Raw genomic sequence first — 16,863 nt, 5'->3', positions numbered from 1 at the left:
TTCCTGGATTCCACACATTTCAGTAAGAGTAACGAACACAATGAACCCGGCGACTCAGTCAGACCTGCACGCAGATTTAAGGTGGCAATTTGTTTACAACTTTCACTTTTCCTACGGGCTGGGGGTCTTGGTAAACCAGTCAAAAAGAAGAGAAGGAAAAAATATCCTCCCCTCAAAGGCGATTTTTAAGGGATTTGAGATTTCACGCTTACTCAAAGCTTAACAAAAGCAAAACGGGATGCTAAAAAAGGAAACCACCTTTATTTCTACCCCCTCCTCTTTCCTCTCCCCGCCTCCCTCCACCCCCACCTCCAAAATATGTTAAGAAATGTGGCAGCATTAGGGGGAGAGAGAGAAAAGCCAACCTGGAGAAAGGAGTGAGGGAGAGAAAGCCAGTACAAACCTTGAGTCTTTTTTTGTATTGGTTTAATTAGGAGAAGAATTCGAACGACCCAGAAATTGTACACTAGGAAGGGAGAGCACATTACACAGTTACACACAGACACATACAGACACACACACACACATTTCCATCCCCAGTAGAAGTTAGACATCCCTTTCCTTCCAATGCTGGTGGGTGTGTTTGGGTTTTTCAATTCCCCTAGTCTATTTCTTTTTCTAAAAGAGGTGAGTGTATACGTGTGGATGCTTCCAAAGTGAAAGAGGAGAAGGTGGAAAGAGGGAAAGGGTTGCGGGGGGGAGTTCCAGAAGGAGGGAGAAGAAAGACAGAAATGCACCTTAGAAATCTGCTCCAACGCGAAAGCCGCATCGCAGTAGCTCGGCCGCTGCAGATATTCCAGGTCTGGTGCTCCGGTGCGTCGGTTCACCCCGGTCCTTCTCCGCCTTCTGCTGCCGTTTCCCCCCGGCAGATCGGGGTCTCTGCTGCAGCCTCCGCTGCCGCCGCCGCCGCTCTCAGGCTCCGCAATGTTAACAGCTGAGGCCATGTTGCCTCCGCCGCCGCCGCCGCGGTGACTGAGCTGCCCTTGCTGCTCCCGCATCAGGCGGGCTGGCTTGTCTCGGTTCCCCCACCACCACCACCACCACGACGCGCTGCTGGAGCTGGCTGGTGATGCCGGGGAGTAGGCTCCGGAGATCGCTTCTTTCTGCGGGTGGCTCCGGCTTTTGCTGTGGTTGTTGCTGCCGCTGACAGACCTCCTCATACCGCGGGGGCTGCTGCTGCTGCTGCCGCTGCTGCTGTTGGAGAAGAGTCAGGACCTGTGCCTTCCATTGCAACATTTCGTGGTGATCCGGAGGTCTCTGCTGCGGCCGCTTCCCACATCCAGTTCGTGAAGAGGGTGAGAGGGGTTCCGTATGTGTGTGTGCGCGCACGGGGGGCGAGCCTCTCTCTTTCCTGCTTGCCCCCCTCCCCCCGGTGTCTCCTTCACCACCACCAAACAATCCCCACCACCACCTCGTCCACTCCTTGTTTGCCCCCTTTTCCAGACCCTTTTACTTGTGAAAATGAGAGAAAACCCCCAGAGATCCCAACACGGGGACTTTCTTCCTCGGCTCCTTTTCTTGAGTCGGTTCTCCGGAAAGAAAGCGAAAAGCCACGGCAGAATCCGAGCTTCCTTTGCTCTTCTCAGTGCTGCTGGGGAGTTGCTGCTCCTGCTCTTGCTGGTGCTGCTGCTGGAGGCGGAGGCTGCTGCTGGGATTGCTCCTTCGACTCTGGCTCTGGCTTCTGCTCCTTGCGGACTCGCTGTACCATTCTGTTTCAGTGCAGCGCTGGTCTCTGACTCCCGGGGCTTTGGGACTCCAGTCTGTGTGTGTGCAGCAAGCAGCAGCAGCTCCTTGATTCAATAGATGAGATGGAAGAAGAAAAAAAAGAACTCTCTCCATTTGGAGAAAGAGGAGGAGGAGGGAAGGGGGTGGAGGGGGGAGAGAGCCAGCGAGAGAGAAAAAGGCTGGAGCTCCCGCCCCTGGGGCTGTCAGATGGCTAGGATTTCTGCGATGCGATTGGCTCAAGGAGGGCAGAAATTACTCAGCAAACATGACTATTATTAGCTGCTTAGCAACAGCTCACCAAAGTAGAGAGACCACCCAGGCAGGCAACCCTAGTGTGTGCATCCCCAGCTTCAAGGGGAGCCTTAAAGAGCTCCAACCTTCTTGCATGCAATACTTCCATTAAGGAATGCTCCCCCCTTCTTTTTCTTTTCAAAAGAGTGTCTTCTTTTTATGAGACCTTTTTTTTTTGCACACACACACACTTTGCGATGTACAAAAAAGTAATATTTTTTTTAAAAGCGCTTAAACAATTTCTGAAAATCCTAAAAAGAAAATCTATTCAGAGGCACCTTGGCCTCAAGCTGTAGCAAATACTGGGAGGTCCGACTTGAATTCCCAGGCTTGAACCAATAATGACAGGGTGGTGGATACCGAGGTAGTGTGTGCCAATTCCACTCCCCCCCCCCCTTTCTTTTATAACTAAAAAGAAGACAGCCTCTCGCAAGAGAAATAAGTCTTACATTAAGATAAACAAAACGGAAAGTTAAAGAATACAACACAAGAACATAAAACCCCCCACACCAAATCCCTTGCTTACCCCAACTCCCCCCCCCCCAACACCTACTATATTCTAGGAAGGAATTAGTCATTTGTACTGTAGCATCCAAATACCCGCAGCAATCATATTGGGTGTGTGTGTGTGTGTGTGTGTGTGTGTGTGTGTGTTTTAATCTAAAGTATCTCAGTTTAAAAAGAAAAGCATTTACAATCGCAAAATTGAATTATCTTGGCTCCTTCAAAAGGAAAAAAAAATGTTACTGCTACTTAGTTTGCTTAGTTTGGACTCTCAGCACATGTACCTATTTACTTAAAGTCAGTTGCGAACTAATTTTTTTTAAAAAGCCGTACGCATCTTTTATATATTTAGTAATAGCGTGACGTAAGGAGGAATAAAGGCTTTGATGTCGAATTCATTCGAAACAAATTGTGCACTGACTGTAAGAACCCATCCCGACGCTTTAGCTAAGGTCCCGAAGATATCCTGGGCTTTACTTTCCCATTGGGATAAATAGCCTCTTTGGAAGCATACATTGTTAATTTGCCAGCAGTAGGGGCTTGCCTTACAAAATGTCTCAGAAACTCTGCTGGCTAGATCGCTTTTTTTTTTTTAAGAACGTGGGTGGGATTTTTGGTGTTTGTTTGTTTTCCCCCTTAGTTTTGCAAGTTATGAAATTTCTCCCCGCGGTGGAGATCAGTGTATTAGCTTTTATTATTATGATTTTTTTTAACTTGCCCGCTTTGCGAAGAAACTAGCGGGACGTTGTGTTGATTGAAGCGGTGAAATGGGGGAGTGTTGCTTTAAGGTGCACACGGTGTGTGTTCATTGAAAAAAAAAGAAGAAAGAAAGGAAAGGAGAGAAAAGAAAGAAACCCAGATGGAGGGAAAGTAGGAGGGGCGGGGATGAAGCGGGGGGAGAGGGGCGAGGGAGCAGGGAGGTGGAGCCTGGGTGAGGCCACGTGACCAACGAGCCGGGAGCTGAGCCCTAGTCCTCCGGGGTTGCAGCAGATCTACTAACACCGTTGCCTGGGGGTGCGTGCGTGCGTGCGTGTCCAAGCGTGAGGAGGCGGGGGACTAGGGGGAGGGGGAACTCACGCCGCTGGACCGGCTAGTGACTAGGCAGAAGCGGAAAAGGGAGAGTGCTCTTGCTGTGTGCTCGGCTTTGTGATTCACCGAGCCGGGGCAAGTCCACTGGGATTTTCATTACTCTATTCCTTCCTCTTTCCTTTTCCCTCCCCGCTTAAAGGAGTTCGTGTTGTTAAGAAGCCGGAGGAAAAGAGGGAATGCACCGTTTTAAACTCCTGCCCCTCCCACCCCAGTTATGCGTCGCTGCCGGTGCAGAAAGGCATGCCAGACAAGCCATAGTACATTCCTAAAGGAGGTCTCTTCCCCCTTTACGTTACCCAATACCAACGAGGCTTGACTACTACCGGCCAATAGTAGCAAGGAAAGGAAACATTTCCATTCAATTCTGTCTCAAATCTTGGAAGATGTCACGGGCTGCCGGCCGGTGGAGAGACAAGCCCACTGATTCCAGTGCACGCGGCTCTGGCAGAAAGAATCCGGCGCCTTCCATCATCAGCACTAGGGGTTCTCTGTGCCATTCCTTCTCTGTTTTCCTTTTCTTCCTACTCCTACTACTCTCTCTTTCATGTTCTTGCTTTCTTTGTATTTCCAGCGGTTTTGAACAGTGCCGGGCACGCAGTTAAGATAACCACTTGTCTTCAATCTCTCCCTATCCCTCCTTTCTTTTGCCTCTTATCTAATTGTTCTCCATCTACTTCTTTCCATTCCTTAGGTTCCTTTCCTTCCTCTCCTTCCCCCCATCTTTCTTTCTTCCTCCTTCCTCTTTCCTTTTGAAACTTCCCATCCCCAATTTTTCTTTCTTTCCTAATCTTACCATCCTGACCCAGAAAGGCTAAAAGGAAATCTCACATATGGGAATGGCTTTCACAAGTGCCATTCTCAAAGACGAGAGAGGGTACCCGTGGGCGTTTTCACATCATAAAAGGAGGAGTAGCCAGAAAATTTAAAACTGAAATACCTTAACCGGGGCATGATTTGCCTATTCACTCCAGGATGCATATCTACAGCAAGACCTCTTAAAAATTCTGTATTATCAAATCCGGTATAAATAAAATACAGAATAGTATTGGAACTAAACAGTATTGCAGAAAGTTTTAAAGTAATACATGACAAAGCTGTAATATGAAAAAGAATCAACTGCATAATGAAAATTGACTTTTAATTATATACCTGAGATGCAGCATTAAGTTGGATTGATGCCACATGTTGAACAAGTCTACCAGTAGGTCATACTATTAAGTGCTCAATGTATATTTTCAATAATTTCCTTAAATATGGGGGTAACTCATTTCAACTTACTTGGATTAGTTTATAGGATCGTACATTTGCACCTGGAAGATACTTCAGAGCTTTATCAAATATAATCACCTCATTTTTAGAGATGCCTAGAGAGGTTGTGACTTGCCCAAGGTCTCACAAGTGGTAAGAGAGCTAATACTGAATGTTAAGACAACCAGATGTCACTACATACATACAGTAGGATAGAAGTATTCTTCTGCAACTACAGATATAGCAACTATATCATAAATCACATTTCAGATTCCTAAAATTTTTGGAACAAATTGTTTTTCTGAATTTTTCACATTGATCATTTAAATTAATATTCATTATTTCCTAATTTTATTTAATTTTAGACTACCTCACTCCAGGAAGATATGGTAGTGAATATTAATTCATCTTTGCATGGAACAAACATTCTTCTGCTCCTGTACTGGTATCCTTTCAAGAGTAAGACTTCTTCCTTCCATGCTAATTTCATTCAGTTTTACTTTATTCCTAAATGCTTTGAATATTGATCCCTGGGGTTTAAAATACATGAACCCCTTCTACTTCCCCTTTTTGCCTCCTGTTTGATAGGTTAACTTTTCATGATGTTAGACAATGCCCTGCTGGTATATTCTTCTCACTGGTTCCCAAACTCAATCTGGAACCTCAGATTTAACAAGCACTATCTTAATCTCTCTCCCATCCCACCCCTTCTCTTCTCCCCCTGTGGTCTGCTTTTTTCATACACAAGAGATGAATTACTTTGGGGATCTAATTGGCCTTGTTTCTGCAATGTTTTTTAAAAAGGAAGAGGTGCTAGTGTAAAAGCCTGTCTCAACATGGGTGGTCAGGGCTGAGGCTGCCCCCAATTTGCCTCATTGCTGATGCATGCGAGTGCTACATTCCCAGCGATAATGTTGTTCTTAATCAATCTGCCCTTATTTACATTTGTAAGCATTGTTGGCTTTAATATGCATGCCCTGTGCATGTAACTGCAGCTCGACACCAGGTTTTGTTAACTTCAACTAATCACAAGGATCCCACAGACCTGATATGGAGCTGGTTTGGATGAACAGGGCCTGCTAAGGTATCTGTTGGTGAGAGTCCTTTAATAGCCTTTATCCCCCAGCTTCCCTGTTATATTTCTCAAACACATGCTCACTTGAAACCTCGTGGATTGGCATAACTTTTCAGAATATATGAAGGAACATCTGATTTGCCCCCTTTAGTATTTCTTTAAGACAACATTTCAATATATGGATTAATTTTTTCCTTCTGGTCCAAGGACTTCATATAATCGAGTTCTGTAGTTTCCCCACTTAAGTTTTTAAGAATCTCTCCTTGTATTTCATTCCTCTTTCCTCTGCTTCAACACTTTAACTTCCCATGGCCCTACACAATATAGCTCTGAAGTCTACATTTGATTATCCAAATGCAATATGACATGGACAAAAAACATCTGGCTTCTCTGTTTGAATATTACAGAAGGAAGTGAGTAAAGCAAGATACAACTAACTCAGAAGACAGAACTGAGGATGGTTATAAACAACTGAATGACCTTCTGATTATCTATTGGAATGTAGTTCACTCCTCACTGTTTTCTTAAATATTCAATGTATCCCTTGTGCTTCAATACTTGATAAAATTATGTTTATATGATTCCATATGTCATTCACATAATGCAAACATCATATGGCCATGCATTTATCTTAAAATTCACAATTTTCAACATGTATTCATTTTGCTCAATTTCAACCATCTCTAACCTAATAAAATGCAATGGTAATAACTTCTTTTTTTTAAATATTGCATTTGCTTTTCAGAAGTGCAAAGAACTTTTGACATATCCCACTGATCTTGTAATATTGGTATCAGTTTCATATGGGGTAGTAATACTATCATGTCTGTTTATAGATGGTAAAAGTGAAATACAAGATGAATTGCCAAAGGATATAAAATGAGTTAGGCACTGAGAAGTGGAAAACAGATCCCAGGAGTCCTGACAATCCAGTGTTCCACCATCCACTGCACTTTATTGCTCCTTAACAATGCCATATTATCTCCTTATAAATGTTTGTGTATTTCCTTACAATTCCTCTTTAAGGAATTGAAAGGTGGAGCCTAGAAACAGAAATTAGAAAATAACATTCTAAAAAGTTTCAGGGTTGAGAAAAGAAAGTATTCAACTGCTATACAATCTCAAGACACTGGGCTTGACCTCCTCCCTCCCCCCACACTCATTCCCTCTCTCTCTTCCTCCACTTACCCCCTCCCCTTCTCCCCCTGCTCAGGGATGTAAGAAAGGGAACAGCTCGACCCAACTTGTCAAAATAATGCTGCTAATTACCCCTGATCTCCTTTAATGGGAAGCTGCCCCAAACTCTACAAAGGAGTAAAAAAAGGATCTACAGCACAAACCCAGGAGCACTGGCATTTACTGAGCTCACAGAATGTGTTTTGTGTGTGTGTGTGTGTGTGTGTGTGTGTGTGTGTGTGTGTGTGTGTGTGTATCCCACTAGCACTCCTGATATCTCCACATTTATCAGATCAAGGTCATTAATGAAGGCACCCCAAATATTAAACTGGAGTGGGAATTATACTTCCTGTGGTAGCCACTATAGCAGGGAATTCAAGATTACTGAACAGCTCATCAACTGCAGGAAGACTTGTCCACAATCAGTTCTGAATAAAACATAGAAGTGATTGTGGTGGGGGTGTTGCCGAATTGCCTGAATATCTTTCTGACTCCATTACTTTGATTTTTTTGGAAGTCATTATTTAATGTAATCAAATACAAATACTCTTTAGGTAAAGATATTGAACCTGATATATGTATCAAATAAGTATTTACAGTCTATACATACATACATGTACATATGTACACATGAACACATATATCTCTATATACAAAAATCCATTTATCTACCTATCTATCTTTGTATTTGGCAGAAGCCAAGCCATTCATTTTCAACATCTCTACCACTGTGTCTTTCAAAAAAAAAAAAAAAAAAAAGAAGCTCCTCTACATGATCCCTTTGACCCACTGCTGGAACAACAAATTTATTAGAGATATAGGCATGAGAAATGAAAAGGAAGTAAAACAATTCAAGCTTATTGTGTGTCTTTCTTTCATACTGCTAATCCGGTTTACACATCACGCCTACATGTCTCAATAGGGCTTTATACACTGTGGCAGAGACAGAAGAAAATAAAAGGTGTGTGTGTGTGTGTGTGTGTGTGTGTGTGTGTGTGTATGTTGTGTGTATGTGAAATAAGGATAAAAGCAAGAAAGACTAAGATTTTAATTCATTGTGATTTGTCAGTTGTCTATAGCAATTTAAAAAGAGTATATTTTTTCCAAACTATTCCCTAACTGTACAGACTTTTATCAAGATATATTGTCAGATTATAATCCAGTTGCACAAAAATACTAATAGCTGGAACCAGAAATTAGACACTTCTCACATTGTACTTGAGATGATGTGCAAAAGTCCAGATTTAGTTTGAGTATATTAAACCCAAAGGTGTCCTCCTTGGCTCAGTATTTTAACTTAAAATGATAATGTAGTCAAAAGCATTTATAGCCACGTGGAAAGAGATGTAACAACTGGAACACACACAACTGAAGTCTCCTTGTTTTGTAGCAATACATCTATGGCTCCCCAAAATAAGTGAGAACAACAAAAGATGATACTAAAGAACACTGTCTTTCTTTATGGAGTCAATTACATGTTGAATTACTGGGGCCAAACCCAAAATCACACACACATAACAAATACCAAACACACACAGACAGTGATGAAAAAGGACTATTGTAGTGGTTTCAGACTCCAGTTATCCAATTATAACATATTTAGAGTCACCCATTGTGGGTCTTTCTTATTTATGACTAGGTCTCCCCACCCTCCCAACAGGGGGAGGGGCAAAGAATAGGAGAAGTGCACCTTAAATCCTAGGCTCTATGAAAATAAAGGTCTCTGCATATAATTCCTTAAAGTAAAACCCAGATGGTTCTTTTTAGGTGACACAAATCAAAAGGATGAAAAAATAGCCATTATGTGGTTTGTTCATACATAAACCAGACTTCATTTTGAAAAAAGAAGAAACTTGGAGATGACATGCCACTAGTTCACTAATTCAGTGTTTCGAATAGTCCTGAGTTGGAATTTCTATTTACCTCCTGTGTTGGTACAACCAACCTCTTTGATCTACATATCCATAGAGGCATACCAAGATTAACACCTTGAATAATTTGGAAACATTATCAGGCTATCTTGACAGACACCCAGGACAGCTATATCTATCTGATTCTCCAGCATGCAACCTGCATGAACCCATGAGTGTACCTAGGACAACCAATATGATTTTACTTTTCCCTTCCCTAAATTTTTTCTTTTGTTTTCCTCAAACTACAAATAATGCCACTTCTCCCTCTTTCCCCTAACCCCAACCATGCAAACACTTCCAAATAAAATTCACAATGACAATTTCTAGTTTTTGGAAAGCTGAATCTCTTACCATGAGTTAATCTTATATACTTAAGCGCTTCTCTGGCATTTGGCATATTTCCCTGTGTTTCTGTGGGTGGTAGGAAAGGTGTGTCAGTGTCTGTCTGGGGAAGGGGGAGGGGAAAGGAAGTATGTACTCATCCTTTTGAAAACACTGTTGGATCCTTTATTTCCACTCTAGGTGATGCCTCCTAAGGGAGGTTGGGTTGGAAGATTAAAAAGGTAAGAATGTGTTCTCTAAACTGTGGCATTTAGAGACTAATTCTTTCCCTTTTCTCTTCCTTTTCCTTCTCCACCTCTTCCACCCACTCCTCTTCATCTTCCCTTCTTGGGTTCTTTCCTTCCTTCCCTTTTTTTTTAAATCTTTCTTTTTTTCCCTCCCTTTTTTACTCTTGTTTCAATCTGCCTCCCCATCGATCTCTGTATCCATCCCTTTCCCTCTGTTCCCGTAAACAACTGTGTTGTTTCTTCACAGTCTCAAATCAGTAGCCTGGACCAACCGGGGCTGATTAGCGGAAGCCAGGGTGGAGACCCTTTCAGGCGTGAAAATGGGATCCGGGAAGAGCTACTAGTGAGAATTGCCCTTGATAAGTCGCATGACCAAAGACACCCCCTGTTCCAGCTCAGAGGGAGACTGAGGGGGAGGGGGGGAGAGAAACATTTAAATAATAAAAAAAAGTTGGGCAAGACTGGCAGCTTAGGGAGGCTCCGCGGAGCTCTGTTCCCCCCTCCCATTTTCCCCCACCCCACCAACATACACAGCCGGCCCCCTTCAAGGAGCGCTAGTTTTTCTAAGAGGAACAGAGCCAGCTGTGCTACCCGTTTTCTTTGCCTGCGGGGTGCAAGAATGAACCCCGACACTTTTCACCCCTAGGTCCCCCTTGTAGCCCTGCCGGCGACCTCAGGTATCAGCACCAAAGGTAGTTAATAGCCAGATGTCACTTTTTGTACAGAATAGGGATAGGATGGATTTTTAAAGATAAATCTCTCACTCACCATCTCCATTAAGGAGCCCCTTCCTGGGAATTAGGGAATCTGGGGCCGTTTCTGCTACTGCTTCTTCTGTTGTTGGTGGTAAGTAGATGGGGGTGGGGATGGATACGGGATGTGTGTGTGGGGAATTTGACTTCACATCAATTTCTTTTCTTTTTCTTTCGCCCTTTTCTTGTACCCCTCCTCCTCCTCTTCCTCTTCCTCCTCTTCCTCCTCCTCCCTCTTCTTCTTCTTCTTCTTCTTCTTCTTCTTCTTCTTCTTCTTCTTCTTCTTCTTCTTCTTCTTCTTCTTCTTCTTCTTCTTCTTTCTCCTCCTTCTTTTCTTCCTCTTCCTCCTCCTCCTCTTCCTTCTTCTTCTTCACAAAAGGAACTGAAAGTGTAAAAAAATAATCCTGCTAGGTTGCAGGCATTCTGCAGAGTGCTGCTAGGGTTCACAATTACATGCCTGTTTCTATTAAGCAGCTTCATCGTTCTCTGTGTGGGTGGTCTGCCTCTCAATAGGCAGGACCTGTCAGGGTCACGTGATGGATACGAAAACTTTACCCCTTTACAATAAACTCAAGGAAAGCAAAGTAAACTAAAGTAACATGCTATCAGCACAGCCCTCCTGGGTAAACAGGAGGCACCGCTTCCCTCCCTTGCCTTCCTGGGTTCAACCCAGCCTTACTAAGCTCTTCTAGTCCAGGAACCCACAGTGCCTGCTGCACCCTCTCAAGCCTGCAAAAGCCAAAAAAGGAATGTGAGCCTGGAATTCAGCTCTTCCTCTTTCCTTTTCCCACTTTCCCTTCCCCCACCAAAATTTTTTCATGGCATTTAGCTCTCTTTTCAGAAAAATATGGAGTTTGGGAGGAACAGAGATGCTTTTTTCTTTGTAAGAATATCAATCGCCTGGATTGGGTATGGGATATTGAATGGATGGCAGGCAGGCAAGCAGGTAGGTCAATAGAATGTAAAAAAGAGGGACAGGCATCTAGAGAAGTCAGAAGAAAGATGAACAGCTTAAGTATTCAATATTGCAAGATTTATGTTCATTGGATGGTAAAATCACAGATTTAAAACTGGAAGGGGTCTTAGAGACTTAGAGACCTTTTAATCCAGCCACCAAATTTTACAGGTGAGGAACCGGGTCCAAAGAGGTTAAATTACTTGTCCAAGGTCACACAGGCAGCAAATGGCAAAGCCTGGAACTCCAATTTTCTGTCTTCAAATTCTGAACACTTTCTATTGTACCATACTAGATCCCATGTTGACTTCTGTCATTTCTGATAGGACTTGATGGGAAGTTGTTTGCTTCAGGAACACTCACAGTGATATTCCTTGGAAAATAGGATTATTAGACTCTGTGAGAATCAAATAATTGAGACTTGCATATTTTTGCCTAATATTTCCCCCACCCCCAGTCTCCAGGCCTATGACAGGTCACATAAATAATCCTTCTAGCAGTATCATTTTAAAATCTGTCACAGTTTAATGGTGGTTAAATGAATATTTAGAGGTAGTTATCTTCTCAAAACAAGCAAGAGTTTCTTTCAACTTTACCACCTTATAGAATTTAATGATGAGGAAGTGACCCAGCAAAATCTGTTTAACATTTTAGGGAGAATAATGAGGGAGGACATACTATAGAGTATGTTTGGAGTTCCTTTATCAGGATGCCTTTTCTACATTATATACATTTTTTTACCAAGTGAGTGACTGAACATTGTTCTTTGGATGGGCATGTCTAGGCTTGAAGACAACCTTTTGAATGCAAGAAATCCAGATGCCCTCAGCTGATGGCAGGGGAAGCTTCTACAAAGTAGAGGACAGCAACCAACAAAACTATTGACCCAAGACTGGCCATTTTGCCATGTTCCAGGAGTCGTTTGGATAGCATGGAGTCAAAGTAAAATGCAGAATGTCTAATTAGCAATCCTGAATACTGCTTTATTTTCTGATGAATTTTAGGCATTATTATTCACTCAACACATTATAACAGTACTTATAAGTTAAGTTATTGACTCTTATTTTAAGTCATTTTGTTACTTTGTGCTGTTGTTTATGCTTAGTATTTCTATGGTGTGTAGATGTCCCACACCTGATTCATATTGAGTTTCTTTTTAACTTTCCCTCTTTCTGGGGAAATTGTAGATATCAGCCATAATCTAACCTTTAAATAAAATTGCCCCAGGGCACATAGATAGAAGTTTAATGAGCCAAAGTATAAGAACTTGGAGCCTAGTTTTTCCATCTCCCTCCAGCTTTTAGAGGCCAGGCTCCCCAGGAGTGAACCTAGTCCAAACTGCATACATGATCATGGAATAGAGAGTGGTGCTGAATCCCAATCCCTGTGAGGCAAGGAGCAGTATTAAAGCTAGGTTACCCAAACTATCATTTTGGGTTATTTTGTTTTGTTTTATTAGTAAAGCTCCACAAACAGTGAGATATGCTTTCAAAAAATGTACATTATACTTTAACAGTAAATTCTGGGTACATTAGATAGAGTTTTAATGATAATATCAAGTTAAATAATCTTTAAGTAGTCTGCCATTCTCACAGACAGTTTGAAAATATAGACTAAAAAGTTGGAGTTTATATTGTCCTCTCTATCATATACTATTATTTTGATTTAGTATCATCCGAGTTTCTAGAGTATTAATAAATCATTACATAACCAAACCAAAATTGGTAACCAAAATAAATAACCAAAATAGTGAATCACTAAATAGCCAAACTATATATTGTCATACAGAGCCCTATGTTATACTAGTCTAGGAAATAACATTATTAATTGATTTTCAGTAAGATCATATGTGAATATCTCAATGGGTATGAGATCAGAATGATTTTAATGGTTGGGGAAAACATGCAAGTTTTCTTTCAATAAATATTTTTTCTTCTGTATTCCAGGTCACATCAAAGAATCTGCTTCATGCTCTGGTATAAATGGGGCAGGGGTGTGGAGGGGAGAAGCAGATAAAGGAAGTACATATCAGAGTAAAGTGGCCCAGAATACAAAGAGAAAGAAGAAAAAGTAATAAGAAAAACAGCTTTGGACTAATGAAATTATTTTAGTGAACTGTTATTTTCAATGAGAAAATTTACACAGAACCTTCAGGATGTACCTTTTGCTTAGTAAAGTGAAGAGGAGATAGTCATTCAGTGAATTAGACTGCTTCTGATTTATACTAAACAAACAAAAGGCCCCAAGTGTACTATATCATTGGCAAGATTTTTTTCCCTCTCCTCCCTCTTTATTTTTGACAAGGTCAAGTAAAGTCAAGTCAAAAAGCATTTATTAAAGGAGCAGCTAGGTGTTTCAGTGGGTGGAGAGCCAGGCCTGGAGACTGGGGATGGGGGAAAGAGACCCTCAGGTGCTAGGTTCAAAGCTGGCCTCAGACACTTTCAAACTGGGTGACCCTGAGCAAGTCACTCAACCCCAGATATCTAGCCCTTACCAGTCTTCTGCCTTAAAAGCAAAACTTAGTATTGATTCTAAGACAGAAGGTAAGGGTTAAGAAAAAGCTAATGAAAACAAAAACAATCTTGACCATCAAGTAGCTCACATTCTAATTGAAGAGACAACATGCAACCAAGTATAGACATTCAGGATTTATACAGGTTGTCTTGAACTACTCTGTAGCACAGTGAATAGAACACTGACTGGGCTGGGAGTCAGGAAGTTTAGAGTTCAAGTCTAATCTCAGACACTTACTAGCTGTGTGACCCTGAGCAAGCCACTTAACTGCTGCTTGCATAAAACTGAATAAGGAAATGGCAAACTATTCCAGTATCTTTACCAAGAAAACCTCATGGACAGTTGGTCCACAGCATCACAAAGAGTTGGACACAACTAAGCAACAACATCAATCTTAGAGGGAGGCCCAAGTATCTTATAGAATATAGGATTTTAGCTGAGGTTTGAAGGAAGTCCATAGATGCCAGAGGTGAATGGGTACAGAGTGGGGAAGAGCATTCCAGGCATGAGAGACAGCCAGTGAAAATATAAAAATCTGGGATATGGAGTATCTTGTTCAGGGAAGAGTAAGAGGACAGAGTCACTGGATTTTAGTATATTGAAGGGGAATAAAATATAAGGAGACTGGAAAGATACAAAAGAGGAAAGTTTATGAAGGGTTTTAAAAGAGGATTTTATATTTGATTCTGGAGGTAATAGGAAGCCACTGGAGCTTGTTGAATAGGAATGTAGGGGTGTGTGTGTGTGTGTGTGTGTGTGCGTGTGTGTGACAGACAGAGAGACAGAGACAGAGATGTACACTTTGGAAGATGGACTATAGTGGGGAAAAGACTTGAGGAAGGGAGAACAGGCTATTGTACTATTCCAGTCTTGAGGTGATATGGTAGGGATGGGCCCAACACTAATACATTGTTGGTTCAGGTTCTGCTTTGGGGATGGAAAGAGGCACTTGTAAGCCATTAAACAAATTTTTAAAAAAGGTTTACTTTGCCCTAACTTAATAAGGAGATGAAACAAGTATACAAGTGGCACTTAGCTTCCATAGATGTGGCAAGTTATGGTTGGTTAATTCAAGTGATAGTTAGACATCCACCAAGTTAGAAGAACCTCTTTCATCCCCCTAGGTAACCAGGAACCAGTGCCAAGAGAGGCAGGGGCTAATCATGTCCTGGGGAAAGAAAGCTCTGTTGATTTTTAGGGGAAATTAATCTTTTGAGGGGATCAAAGGGGACTGTTGTCCTATCACACACAACCCTCATGGTCCTAAGAATTTCCTAGAGCAGTCAAACTCAAGTAGAAACTGTACAAAAGGATCTCTGCTGGCACATACTGACTTAAAAAAACCACATATTAATATGATCTATTTTTTGTATTTTTATTTATTTTGTTAAATATTTCCCAATTACATTTTAATCTGGTTCATGTTGGCAATGTTGTAGGTGGGGCTTTGTGTTTGCCATCCATTCTTGAGGATTTTTTAACATTTAAATGCTTTAAAAGCTTTTACTAAGCAAACATCTCGGCATAGGCAATACTAAGGGGAAAAGGAAAAAAAGGCAAAAAATATTAAATTCTGTCTCGACTGAAAAGTAACTATAAAGAGAAAGAAAAAAGAAAAACATATGGACAAACGCCAGAAATTGTAGGGTTTTTTCCTCAGTTTTGTAGGACTCAACCTTAGATCCCAATGATCTGGGTTGTGTGATGGGTAAAGATACATCTTTGAAGTTCTTTTGTGGTTTTCCTGATTCAAGGTGGTGACAATGAACTTGTGAGTCAGAGCAGCACCAGGGATATGGCATAGATGATATGACAGACACAATCATCAATTCTTCATCATTCATCAGGGTCATCTGTAGTAAAGTGGTTATGGGGGTCAAAATCAATTTAAAGAAAATATATGTAAAGCACTTAGCTCAGTGCCTTGCACATAGTAGGTACTTGACAAATGCTTATTATCCTTCAACCCCTTCCTTTATAATCCATTTACATGTTGCCCCATTTTCCCTAGATCACTCATCAAAACCTCCTCCTTTCAGAACTATATCAAGGGAATGATATTGACTGTTTTCCCTCTTAGAGACCTATCCATATGAGTTATATAAGGACTTAATCTTACCTTCATTCAAGGACTAAGAATTACCAACATGTCAGTTGTGGGGATGTTCTTTCTTCCAAGTATATGCAATTTAGAAAGTAAGACATCTGCCCTCAATGTCATGCTTTGTCCCTCCAGGTCCTTGTTCCGAAGGAGTTGTCTAACCTATTATTGAGGAAAGGAATTCTGCCACTTGAGCAGAACCTGAGCTATTTCTCCAGGATGTACAGAGTTCTTTGAAGCATTAAATGCTTTGAGGTCAAGTCAAGTCTGGGCTGGATAAGGAATAAGAAAGGTCAGGGAAGATCAGTCAGAACTATGTCCCAAAACAGTCCATTTTATAAAGTCAGGTAAGGCTTTCTGAAGACCAGATCTCAGAAACTATTAGACTCGAGATCACTTCTCATTGATTTTTCAGAGGCATGGCTTCTCGGGGTTGGACAACTAACCCGAGTAATACCCGAATAATGATGTAGCTGTTGATTAGCAGAGGGCAAGCCTCTTGTTTTGAATGAGAATGCCATTTTGCTAATTGGAGACAGGTTGAGGATCGCTAGGATTAGGTAGGTGCTTTAACTGGCATAAAAAGCCCAGCTGGATAGGAATAGGTGGAATATCATGCCCAACACAATTTGGGACCATTACTCCAATGTCCATGTTGGAAACGACAATAGTCCTCAACCTTTGTTTCACTTGTAAAATCTATGACCTAGTCATTTAGAATATATGTTGTCTCTGATGGGGGTTGATGTGCCCTTCAAACAACTATATATGAAGAGAGAGATCAGTAAAGTGTCTTCATTAGTTGTGACTACAAAGGAATGAGCTGTTGGTGTCCAGTTGCATAATTGCCTCTCCAGGCCCTGGACAACTTAGCCAGATCCATATCCACTGCCCAGAAAATGTAGATAAAAATATTCTCTGCCCCAGCCCTTAAGGCTAATTTGCATACCA

General features: G+C 41.7%; 1 protein-coding gene across 1 annotated transcript in view; it reads right to left on the bottom strand.

Moving 5' to 3' along the window:
• PTCH1 (patched 1) overlaps nt 1–959 on the bottom strand; it is a 76,656-nt gene extending 75,697 nt beyond the window's left edge. Inside the window, exon 1 of the mRNA XM_044657558.1 lies at nt 738–959. Coding sequence (XP_044513493.1) covers nt 738–944 — 207 coding nt within the window. The 5' untranslated portion in view covers nt 945–959. The remainder of the gene's footprint in view (nt 1–737) is intronic.
• Between the last annotated feature and the right edge of the window lie 15,904 nt (nt 960–16,863).

The sequence above is a fragment of the Gracilinanus agilis genome, chromosome 1 (genome assembly GCF_016433145.1).
Source record: "Gracilinanus agilis isolate LMUSP501 chromosome 1, AgileGrace, whole genome shotgun sequence".
NCBI lineage: Eukaryota > Metazoa > Chordata > Mammalia > Didelphimorphia > Didelphidae > Gracilinanus > Gracilinanus agilis.
This window is presented reverse-complemented; position numbering and strand designations above follow the sequence as displayed.